The following is an 11,440-nucleotide window of genomic DNA, read 5'->3' as shown; positions in this document are numbered from 1 at the left end:
TCCCAGCTGTCATCGGGCAGGAGGCGGGGTACACCCTGAACTGGTTGCCAGCCAATCGCAGGGAGAATTAAACTCCAATAAGCGATTAATCGACCAATTGATTTAAAAACAATATGAATTGAAAAAAAAAAACTACCCCGTCTCTTGCCCACTCAGCTGGGATAGGCTGCAGCACGCCCGAGACGCGTGTGAGGAGAAGTGTGACGGAAAGTGGATGGATGGATGGTTCCTTAACACTTACAACAATAATTATATGAATTAAAAGAACAGAACATTTGGGTTAGGGTTAGTACAGTACAAATTCATTGTAAATATGTTTTAAAAAAGCTTGAAAATGTTTGAAAGTTTGACATTTCATTCCACGCCGGTGTGCTTGGTCACAGTGATGTGACGTTGACGTACAGTACTCATCGTAGGCGAGTTGCTTTCATGAGCCGTGAGCAATTACTGTGCTTCCTAGTTCCAAATCTGTTGCCAAAGGCAAACGGCCGGACAAAAAAAAAAAACCTACTGTATCAAAAAAATTGCATGTTCCAGACTTAGGGGACTTGTGTTTTGTATTCCTCAGAATTCACCCCGCAGCCATGCCACGCTATCTGCACAATAGACAATAGATATAAGCATCTTAACATTACCTCACATTCAATGTCTTTTGGAATTGGATCTAGTCATATCGTATATCTGTGACTCGGAAATATATCAGTCCCATACTCTGCCCGTATTGCGCCACAGCGGCCAATTCTGGAACTTACAGACTTTGTCAACGGCAGTTTACGTGACAAATGGAAACTATTTTTGAACACATTGTTCAGTCCCGACGGTCCGTTTTATTCAATATGGTTCCATGGTACTTCCTTCCTTTACGTCCTTTAGTATTTGTTTAACTTTACAAAAGAGAGAAAGGTTAGGGAGAAGGAATGTTTGTTGAATGTTTTTATCATTTATTATTAGTTTTTTTAAGTGTCTTATGTTGAAATGTGTTTTAAAAACTTGGCTAATATCGGCCAAATAAATTGCCCCGACGATTAATCGGTTGGGCCCTAATACACAAACAAGAGACCAGTTTTTAGCTTAGCTTAGCTCATGTTAGCGATGAGCCACCCCGTGTGGATGCGGATGACTTTCAACTGGCCCACGAAACAAGAATTGTCCAACAACCTTAGAAGGAAATGTTGAAATTCAAGAATCAGGTCAGGATGACACGTGACTACAATGAAAGGGGAAAAAAATCACAATAGTTGGCTAGTACTGCCTCACGCCGCAGGTGGCGCCAAATCCGTCCTTGAGTCCAGATGGCGCGGGTGAGAGTGCACGTGAAGCGATTCCATCACTGCGTCTTCCTCAGCAGCCGCACTACTTTAGTGAACTTTAACCTCATGGCGATGTCCATCGGCGACTCGCCGTCCTGAAAACAAACAAAAAAAAAAGCAGTTGCAACCAGAACACGCCGTGAACCTTTGGAGTCCACAGCGCGTGTGTGTCTCACGTACGTCATTCTTGACATGAGGGTCGGCGTCTCTGTGGAGCAACAGAGGAACTAAAAGATGGCGTTTCCGCAGACAAACGTAGTGAAGAGCTGTGTTCCCTTTCTGCATGTGCACGCGCGCACACACACACACACACACACACACACAAGGTCACAGCCAAGGTTAGACGTGCGTGCGCGGATCTTATGGCGATCGTACGTAGTCTGCCGCGTTGACGTCCACGTCGCTGTCCAGCACTTCCTTCATCAGAGCCTCGTTACGGCGCTGCTTCTGTAACTGCGCGTGTGCAAACACACACACACAGTATCACGTGATGATGTCATGCGATGATGTCATGTAGTGATGTCATGCGGTGACGTGCCAGGAGGAAGTATCCCAGGAGGAGGATGGGCATCAGGATGAGGATGATCAGGTGGTCCAGAAGAGAGAACTTCTGCTTAGCAACGTAGTGTAGACACGTGCGACCCTTCTGAAACACAACAAAATGATAGTAACGCTAGAACAACACAACTGCAACAACAGCACACTACAATAATATGAGCAACTGCAATAATAAAACAATAACAACACAGCAGCAACAATGGTAATTATGACAAATACGCAACAACACACCACAATAACATTCAACGCAACAAGAGAAATAATGCCACAACAATAACACAACCATAACACTCGGGCTGCAACTAACAATTAGTTAAGGTTAGGGCTAATCCTAACCCTATTCTTTCACCTGTTGATTAATCGATGACTAAGTAATTTCCATCCCTTTTTTGACAAACAGGACATTATTTCAAACTGACTGCAGAAAAGGCACAGACATAAATTGATGATGATTCAGTTCTTGGTTTTGTCCATAACATCTGTCAGAAAATAATCAAAAATGTTGATGTTTTCCAAAGTCAAAGCAGATGTTTGCAAATGTCTTATTTTGAAGAAACACAAAGATAATCAGTCTGCAAACATGACAACGACAGAAATCGGACAATAATTGCTGTTGAGAGGCAGAAATTGAAGGATTTGAATTTCAAGTTAAACAAGGTCTTTAGACGATTCCTCGATTGTCAAAATAGTTGTCTAATTTGATCATCGATTAGTTGTCAATAATATAATGAATTCTGTAGCACCTCTACATAACTGCAACAAGAAGAAGAGTGCAGGCCTGCGTGACACGGGCCTTGCCGACCTTGTTGCATGGGCGTACGTCCGCGTGGTGCTCCATCAGAATTGTGACAGCGCTCAAGTTGCCACGGCGACAGGCGGCGATGAGGGGCGTGTCCCCGGTGACGTCATCCTGCTCGTTGACGCTGTTCGGGTCTCGGGCGACCAGGGGTAAAAGCTGGTGGATGTCGCCGTCGTACGCAAACTGACAGGCCGCCTGCGGGAGAGAAAGACCAATTGGGTGAAAGCGCCAAGCCCCCCCCACCCCCCCACACACACACATACACACACACACACACACACACAGCAAAGGCAGCAAGCAGTTGTATTTCTTTCATTAACATCCCAAACAAACCCGTTTGACCAGTTAAACACGCACATGCCCACACACAGTATCCAATGCTTAAAGCAAAAGTCAAGTTTGAAATGTGAGTTTGTGTTCATTTTTGTGAGTGTTTGACATCTTCACAAAGATTACTTTTGTTCATCAATTGGCTGACTGACAGTGTGCGTGTGTGTGAGCGCAGGGAGCAGAAGTGCAGTTTGAATGGCCGAAAATAGGGAATGTGACAAGAAAGGCATTCTTACCTTCGAGTACACCTTACCCATGTCTGCCGCAGGAAACACACGGGACGTTGGCAACATTTCTTGCACTTTCAAAATAAAAGAGCACGGCCTTTTCAAAATAAAATTTCAAGCTTTATTTATTTATTGGTGCCAGTAGCCAAGGTCAGAGGTCACAATACGTCTTGATTTGATATTTTTGTCAATTTCCTGGCAGACAATGGAAACATTTCATCACAACACAAAAATATGCTCATATTTCGTGCGGTGTCAGAAAAAAAAAAAGATTTTCATCAATCCTTTGGATTACCGACCTGAGTGAGGGTCGATGAATTTCTTTTGTCAGCGCATGCGCAGAGAGAACTAAGGGGCACGTCGGAGTGGGCTCTTGTGCGTAGACGATCTGTGAGCCTCACCATGGCCACCATCAGCGTTCAGCCGTTTTAGTTTAGCGCAACTAGGTTTTTATTATGCATTTTTGTTGTTGTTGTTTTTTAGCTTAGCATAGCTAACTTGATTTCTTCACTTGTGACTCCTCGTGAACGTCGGGCGCGCGCACGGGCGGTCGCGGTGACGCGCCCAGCAGGTGCACGTCGAACGGTACGTTTTGGTCTTTTTCTTCTTTTTGAGGCTCAAACCAGGCCCCGCGGACCTGTTTGTGCTTTTCGTTCTTCTTGTGGCTGTTGATGAACGCCCTCTCTGGCGAGAAAAAGGAAACTGTTCCATTTGCACTGTTTTTATTTACTTCCGCATTTTTAACCTACGCCGACGCACTGCAGGGAATCATGGGAAATGTAGTTTGCTTTCGCGTGTCTCCCTGCAGCAAAGCAGAACAGGAAGAGAAACCCGCCAGACGAGCTGAGCCTGTCACGCGCACGCGCATTCATGCTCACTCGTCATGGAGCAAAACTTCAGTTTGAACTCGCTGGTGAGTGAGAAATATCCTCATTCTCATTTTATAATTAACATATATATATATAATATAGCGGCATGCTGGACGACTAGTTAGCACATCTGCCTCACAGTTGAGAGGTTGCGGGTTCACATCCTGACCCTGCCTCTGTGTAGTTTGCATGTTCTCCCCGAGCCTGCTTGGCTTTTCTCCGGGCACTCCGGTTTCCTCCCACATCCCAAAAACACGCATGAATTGGAGACTCTAAATTGCCCGTAGGTGTGAATGTGATTGCACATGGTTGTTTGTTTGTATGTGACCTGAGATTGGCTGGCAACCGGTTCAGGGTGTACCCCGCCTCCTGCCCGATGATAGCTGGGGTAGGCTCCAGCACGCCCGCGACCCGCGTGAGGAGAAGCGGCTCAGAAAATGGATGGATGGATCAGCCAAGGTGCTGCTTGTTGTCATGTGAGTGGAGCCCCCTGCTGCCGTACGGCAGTCGTTTCTAAAGTTTGGGCTCGAGAGTCAAAGCAAAAACCTGACCAATCGATGGCTCGTATCTCAAAAACGCGTAAGTCGGTCCACTCGTATCTCGAGTTACCACTGTATTACCACAAAAAATGCAACTCGAAAGGTTGAACTAAAATACGAACACAGAAATGTCATTTTTCAGATTGTTTTAAAACAAAATGCGCATTGTGCAAACAACACGCAATTTCAAAGGTTAAAGAACAAAATAAGTTTTTTTTTACAACAAGCGATTACCAATGTTAGTTGGAAACTTTGTGCAGTCAAAGAAGCAGAAAATATTTTTAAAAAGATCTTCAAAATGTCACACTACGTCTGTGCAGCGTTCGGGACCTGAGGATTGGTTATGTCTTTGAATTGTTGTCGTGTCAGAGGAAGATGTGCAGCGAGGGCGACCACAGGGACGCGTCGCTGAGCGCCGGCCAGCGTGTGCGAGCGCTGGCCAAGATGGCTGCCAGCGTGGACGTGGACCAGGACGTGGAGCCTCGCTGCTACTTCCGCGCCGGCCTGGAGATGGAGCGTCTGGCCGATGGCTATCTGCGCCAAGGCGGTCTGGAGAACGCCTTTGTGCTCTACACCAAGTTCATCACGTGAGGAACACGCCACACGCACACGCCACACGCTCATGCGCATCACTGACGTCGTGTGTGTGCGTTTAAGGCTATTTGTGGAGAAGCTTCCGGCCCACAAGGACTACCAGCACTGTCGAGTTCCTGAGAAGCACGTCATCATGAAGGTAGCGCCGGGGCGGGACATTTCTCTCTGACTGACAGCTGAATACAGCCAATCGGGCGACATTACCTGCCGTCTCTCTTTGGGTGTGCGTGTGTGTGTGTGTGTTTGTGTGTCTATGTGTGCGTGTGCGCACGCACGTGTGTGCGTGTAGAAGCTTCAGGAAGTGGCGTTTTGCCGGAAGGACGAGCTGCAAAAACGATTGGAGTACAAATATGGCAAGGAACATGCGCACTTCCTGCAAGTCCAGGTCCGTGTTTCCAACCCTCAAACAGTCCTAACATCCCATAATATTAATACAATCGTCATGGCTCCATATTGCTGGCGGGGGTTCGGGCCCAATAGCACAAAACACAACAATGGTAGCGCACCACTCCCCGCCACTATTAATATGAAAGACTCCCGTCCATTTTCCAAAACGCTTTTCCTCACTCGGGTCGCCGGCGTACTAGCGCCCATTTCACCCGACTTCGGGCGCCAGCCAATCGCAGGGTACGTATAGACAAACGACCATTCGCGTCTACGGACAATTTAGAGTCGTCAATCAACCTACCATAAAAGTTTTGGGGATGTGGGAGGAAACCGGAGTACCCGGAGAAAAGACACGCAGGCACGGGGAGAACATGCAAACTCCACACAGGCGAGGTCGGATTTGAACCCGGGTCCTCCGAACTGTGAGACAGATGTGCTCACCACCGCCACCGTATTTGTATAAATAAATGATATACATGTATTTAACTTTTGCCATAAAGAAAACAAAATTAGCAAGTTCATCTTCCAACCGTCACGTCATCAACTTATAGTCACGCTCGTTAGCGTAGCATAGACAGGAAGTCCGCTAACCTGTTCCCGGGTTTGCTCTTGTGACGTTCCGCATACAGCGGGTTCTGTTTGCACTTTGGCATACGGCAACATGTCTCATCAATACCCTATTCTGAAGATTTTTGGAAACCTGTAGAGTGATAGCTTTGTTTTTCACTCGTCACGTTTCACCCAAAATCGACGAGTTCAAGAGTGTTGAATTGATCTTAAATAGTCGTTATTTGTCGTTTTGAATCTTTTCTATTTGTGGCGTTTTCCCGTCAGGAGGCTTCGGCAGGCAGGCGGGGTCCGTTGGACGAGGAGAGGCGGGGCCCGCTGGAGGCGGAGCGCGAGCGCGTGGCCGCCATGCATCGCTCGCAGCTAGCGACCGAGCAGTTCGCCTACTTCGAGGAGCAGCTCACTTGCCAGGAGGCGGCCAAGAGGAGAGGAGAGGTGGCGGGGCACCAGGTAGCCCACGGGATTTATGCCACACGCTTCTGGTTTTAAGGACCGAGCCCACCCGGGGACTTGGGGCCCATTTATCTTGATGCCAAACGGCTTGTTGCTTATTTACAAGAACACCACAAATTTCACAGAACGACTTTTGAGTCGTTTCGTGGAAGAAAATTCATCCATGTCGAGACTTGAGGTCATGACGGACCCGTTGGCTAACTAGCGTCGCTATTCGCGTTACCTCACAAGAGCCCGAAGTTTGGTCAAAACTACAAGACGACACAATTGTTGGCAATTGACTGACTTCTTCAAGCAAACTCCATCAACACAAGATTGGCTTCTCAAAGTTTTATTTTCTCTTTAGAGGTGATTTCAAGTTGTAAGCCGTTTAAATCTGCGAGGTTAGTTTCGTCGCCTCCCTGTTTTTGCATACCGAACATTTGGAGCTCGTATCCCGTATTTAAAAGAGGGGTTAGCACTTTGTTATTGGCACGCTAACAAATCTAAAACTGAGGAACATAAAATGAATCGAAAACTCTGATATTTTTTGGGAAACCAGTAACCACATAAGATATATATATATTGATTTAACTCGATCGCCCCGAGAGCGTCACAATCGGACGTTCAGGCACGTGCTCGTCTGCATTGCTGTTCACACGGGCAAATACATCCTGCAGAAGCCTCACAAAGGCAAAAAAAAAAGACAAAGGCACACATCCCAACAAAAAAGACAAGACAAAGGCGCAGATCTTCCCCAAGACAAAGACACACATGGATGATGGCTAGTAATGTGTTTTTTCTTGATTGAAACTTGAAGCGTTTCCTTTTCCTTCGGACTAACACAAAGCAGTTGGACTGGCCAGAAGTACTGCCCCGCCCTTGGTGTAAACCCAATATAAGGCTTGACGAAAGGTGTGCCAACCATGACAACCGTACCGCACGTTTGTCTCGGCAGCCAATCGGAGATGGTGTAGGATTGGTGGGGGCAGTGCCTAACAGGACCACTCGGCCTCCTGTCAGCCACTCAGCTGCCACGCTTCATGCCGCTTACGGTAAGTTGCCTGCATCCCATAATGCAGTAGTCCCTCCTCTACCATGCTTTTCAATCCGGGGTAAAATTTATTCCACAGTTCAACTCCTTAAATGCTGATACAAAAACTGATTTTGGTTGTCAGCAGACCTTAAGGTTTAGCTGTCCCCTTGACCTATAACCCCCGGCCCCGACTAAACCAGATGGCGTCCCGCGTATCGACTTATGGATATGACGATAAGATACGCCAGCGCACTGCAGCAGCCTGGCTCAGCGACGTGCCTGCTTGGCGGCCATGTTGGGGAGGTCGACGTTCCCATCGAAGGCAATGCAAGGACAAGGAAATTAAGTTCTAAATTGCTAAATTGTCTACCGATGTTCAGCAGATTTGTTTTTGAAATCGCCAAAGCTTGTGATCTCAATTCCGAACAGTCTTTCAGAAAGTCCCCAAAAACATTTTTCCCTGTGAAGGTTTACGTCCAGTCCCCTTGTGATTATACAGCGTTGTCCACAACCGCACGCAGCAGTCTTTGGGTTTTCTTGCCATCTGCACACACAGAATGGGGCGTCGAGTTTGTCCCTCCTAGCTTAGCGCAGCCGTAGGCACACAGCTGAAAAGGGGTGTGCTGTACAGACCTATTCCTACCTGTGTGTGAAAAGGTGTGGGGGCGGAGCACCTGCGGCGGACGCTACTTCCGCGGACGCTGACGTCTCGCTTCCTGCTGCTGGCCGACCGCAACTCTGCTCGCGGGATCGAAACGTGCGGCGTGCTCTGCGGACGGCTGGTGAGTCCCGCAGAGAGCGGCGGCGGCGGGCGCTCTGACCCCATCTCCGTTTGTCTCCTAGCAAAGGGACGCGTTGGCGGTGACGCACGTGGTGGTCCCCAAGCAGTCGGCCGGTCCCGACTTCTGCGCCATGGAGGACGTGGAGGAACTGTTTGGCTTCCAGGACAAACACCAGCTTCTCACGCTTGGATGGATTCACGTACGATCCGCGATACTTTGATTACTTTCATGAGTTTCTTTTTTCTCTCGCGCCTCTTCTTTGTGGCCTTTGACCTGCGTGTGTGTGTGTGTGTGTGTGTGTGTGTCTGTATATAGACTCATCCCACTCAGACGGTGTTCCTATCCAGCGTTGACCTCCACACGCACGCCGCCTATCAGCTGATGTTGGCAGAGGCCATCGCCATCGTCTGCGCTCCCAAACACAACCGGTGGGTCAAATGTTACGAGCGAGTTTCACACACGCCAGCACTCGAGTGGGAAAAAAATTGATCCATTAAGGTTGTGTTATGCGATGAAGTTGGTGTGATGACCTGGCGTGTGGGCAAGGACAGCCACAGTTACCGATGCACTTTCAGCCATTTATAGAAGAGGACAAACAAACAAATGCAAAATGAACACACTCACAAGGAGCTGCTCCAACTCACATCAGCTGACTTCAGCTCCTAACGTCACTCACGAGGCCACGCCCCTCAAAAGCACACATCCAAAATGCCAATACTGTAGAGAAGAGCTACACTTTATATTTCTTTACATTTTCTTATTACGTCTGTAGGAGGCGTGCAACAATTAATCAATTAGTCGACAACTAATCCACTAGTTTGATAATCGAAGAATCGTTTGAGACCTTGTTTAATTTAAAATTGTCCAAATCGTCTGATTTCAGCCTCTCAACAGGAAATATTATTCGATTTCTGTTGCCCTGCAGACGGATCATCTTTGTGTTTCATCAAAACGCGATATTTGAAAACATCGGCTTTACTTTGGAAAACGATCAAATTTTTTGCTGTTTTGCTGACGTTGCAGACCAAATCTGGAACTGAATCATCATCAATTTAAGTTTGTGCCTTATTCTACACTGTCACTTTGAAATAATGTCCTGTTTTGAATACGGGATGGAAATTAAAAACATGTTTTTCTCCGATTCATCAATTAATTGAAAAGTAACGGATTAATCCATCCATCCGTCCATTTTCTTCCGCTTATGCGAGGTCTGGTCGCGGGGGCAGTAGCTTTAGCACGGAAGCCCAGACTTTCCTCTCCCCAGCTACTTTCTCCAGCTCTTCCCAGGGGATCCTGAGGCGTTCCCAGGCCAGCCGAGAGACGTAGTCTCTCCAGCGTGTCCTGGGTCGTCCCCGGGGTCTCCTTCCGGTGGGACGTGCCCGGAACACCTCACCGGGTAGGCGTCCGGGAGGCATCTGAATCAAATGCCTGAGCCAACTCATCCGGCTCATTTCAATGCGGAGGAGCAGCGGCTCTACTCTGAGCCCCTCCCGGATGACCGAGCTTCTCACCCGTTCTCAAAGGCAGTGATTCCCAACCAGTGTGCCGTGGCACATTAGTGTGCCATGAGTGATCTTCAGGTGTGCCGTGGGAAATTGTCAAATTTTACTTAAATGCTCAAAAAATTATTCATTTACAAGAAATAATGTATCTTTGTCCTTCTATTCATGCCAGTGAGGCATAGGGACAGACCGACAAATACAGTAAATGCACTTTTATTAGATGGCAGGAAGTACATACCGTAATTACTGTGTATCTACTTTTTGTGACATTTTTGTTTGTTGGTGTGCCGTGAGATTTTCCAATTGTAAAATATCTGACGTCGCTCCGTAAAGGATGGAAATCACTGCTCTAAGGCAGAGCCCGGGCACCCTGCGGAGGGAACGCACACTCATCATATGCGGGCATATTTTAGTTTTTTTTTTTTTGTCGAGTCAACAACACCACCGTGACTGAGAATTCCCACAAAATGTGTAAAAGCTTTGCACCACTTTGGATGCCAGCGACATTCCACTCACGTGCAAAGCTTTTCCTTGCTGTAAATCATGTGATTATGCAACCCTTTGACCCCTCCCCCAGGATGCAAATGACGGTCTGTCGCGACATTTGCTGTCAGCTGAATGCAAAATCCTAACTAGAGCGTCAAAATGCCAACATAAGTGTGCGTGTGTGTGTCAGCGTGGGAGTCTTCCGGCTGACGTGCGTGGGGATGTCGGAGGTTTCTGCTTGTCGCCTGCAAGGTTTTCATCCTCACTCCGGGGAGACACCACTCTTCTCGGTGAGGAGCCGCAAGCGCGCCACAACGCACACACTTTAGCACTCGATACCAAGCTTTATGTTGTCTTTGCTGGCAGGCCTGCGCGCACGTGCACATGACGGACGCCGACGTCACCATGCTGGACCTCAGGTGACACGCAGGGGGCGCCCTTGTCTCCACGAACGGCCAACGATGATTACGGCTGACTATGTCGGGAGGAGGAATTTGGATTTGGGGTTTTTGTGTTGTCAATTTGATGTTGCTAATAAATATCTTCGAATAGTTTATTTTTATTTTTGGTCTTTATTATTATTGGCTCCTCCCTAAGCCGTCACCTTATTGTGGTAGAGGGGTTTGTGTTTCCGATGATCCGAGGAGCTAAGTTATCTGGCGCTTCGCGCCCCTGGGAGGGTCATCCATGGCAAACAGGTCCTAGGTGAGGGACCGGAGAAAGCACGGCTCAAAGACTCCTTATGACGACAAACAAATATGGACAACTTTTTCCCTCGCCGGGACCCGGGTCACCGGGGCCCCCCTCTCAGAATCAGAATCATCTTTATTTGCCAAGTATGTCCAAAAACACACAAGGAATTTGTCTCCGGTAGTTGGAGCCGCTCTAGTACGACAACAGACAGTCAATTGACAGGGAACACTTTGGAGACACCTCTCGAGCCAGACCTGGAGGTGGGGCTCGATGGCGAGCGCCTGGTGGCCGGCCTGGCCTGCACTCATGGGGCCTGGGCTGGCACAGCC

At 47.9% G+C, this 11,440-nt stretch overlaps 2 protein-coding genes across 6 annotated transcripts; one reads left to right on the top strand and one right to left on the bottom strand.

Annotated features, from left to right (window-relative positions):
• Positions 1 to 501: 501 nt before the first annotated feature.
• Positions 502 to 3,962, bottom strand: ankrd22 (ankyrin repeat domain 22). Of its 3 annotated transcripts, XM_061705274.1 has the most exons (7): positions 3,524 to 3,608; positions 3,234 to 3,298; positions 2,671 to 2,862; positions 1,849 to 1,956; positions 1,686 to 1,763; positions 1,491 to 1,589; positions 502 to 1,405 (listed from the first exon to the last, which is right to left on the bottom strand). In XM_061705274.1, the coding sequence occupies exons 2-7, from the start codon at positions 3,288 to 3,290 to the stop codon at positions 1,328 to 1,330; spliced, it is 612 nt and encodes a 203-aa protein (XP_061561258.1). In that variant the 5' UTR covers positions 3,291 to 3,298; positions 3,524 to 3,608; the 3' UTR covers positions 502 to 1,327. The 3 variants fall into 3 exon arrangements, with proteins under 3 accessions (XP_061561258.1, XP_061561257.1, XP_061561259.1); XM_061705273.1 differs by lacking the exon at positions 3,234 to 3,298 and having other exon boundaries at positions 3,524 to 3,962; XM_061705275.1 differs by lacking the exon at positions 3,524 to 3,608 and having other exon boundaries at positions 3,234 to 3,495.
• stambpl1 (STAM binding protein-like 1) lies at positions 3,570 to 10,972 on the top strand. Of its 3 annotated transcripts, none has more exons than XM_061705262.1 (12): positions 3,570 to 3,809; positions 4,033 to 4,137; positions 5,002 to 5,219; positions 5,290 to 5,365; positions 5,516 to 5,611; positions 6,448 to 6,630; positions 7,571 to 7,667; positions 8,306 to 8,430; positions 8,492 to 8,629; positions 8,746 to 8,858; positions 10,609 to 10,708; positions 10,785 to 10,972. In XM_061705262.1, exons 2-12 carry the CDS (start codon positions 4,108 to 4,110, stop codon positions 10,839 to 10,841), a joined length of 1,233 nt encoding a protein of 410 aa, XP_061561246.1. In that variant the 5' UTR covers positions 3,570 to 3,809; positions 4,033 to 4,107; the 3' UTR covers positions 10,842 to 10,972. The 3 variants fall into 3 exon arrangements, with proteins under 3 accessions (XP_061561246.1, XP_061561245.1, XP_061561244.1); XM_061705261.1 differs by having other exon boundaries at positions 7,466 to 7,667; XM_061705260.1 differs by having other exon boundaries at positions 7,463 to 7,667.
• The last annotated feature ends 468 nt before the right edge of the window (positions 10,973 to 11,440 follow it).

The sequence above is a fragment of the Phycodurus eques genome, chromosome 19, assembly GCF_024500275.1.
Source record: "Phycodurus eques isolate BA_2022a chromosome 19, UOR_Pequ_1.1, whole genome shotgun sequence".
NCBI lineage: Eukaryota > Metazoa > Chordata > Actinopteri > Syngnathiformes > Syngnathidae > Phycodurus > Phycodurus eques.
This window is presented reverse-complemented; position numbering and strand designations above follow the sequence as displayed.

What these genes read in the sequence shown, in the direction of transcription:
- ankrd22 (XM_061705273.1), bottom strand. Translation starts at nt 3,637, where the DNA reads ATGGTGGCCATGGTGAGGCTCACAGATCGTCTACGCACAAGAGCCCAC. An exon ending in ATTCATCGACCCTCACTCAG is followed by an intron (nt 2,863 to 3,523) that starts GTCGGTAATCCA and finishes TCTCTCCCGCAG; the next exon opens with GCGGCCTGTCAGTTTGCGTA. An exon ending in ACGTCAACGCGGCAGACTAC is followed by an intron (nt 1,590 to 1,685) that starts GTACGATCGCCA and finishes GTGCACATGCAG; the next exon opens with AAAGGGAACACAGCTCTTCA.
- stambpl1 (XM_061705260.1), top strand. Translation starts at nt 4,108, where the DNA reads ATGGAGCAAAACTTCAGTTTGAACTCGCTG. An exon ending in ACTTCAGTTTGAACTCGCTG is followed by an intron (nt 4,138 to 5,001) that starts GTGAGTGAGAAA and finishes TTGTCGTGTCAG; the next exon opens with AGGAAGATGTGCAGCGAGGG. An exon ending in GAGAGGTGGCGGGGCACCAG is followed by an intron (nt 6,631 to 7,462) that starts GTAGCCCACGGG and finishes ACTAACACAAAG; the next exon opens with CAGTTGGACTGGCCAGAAGT.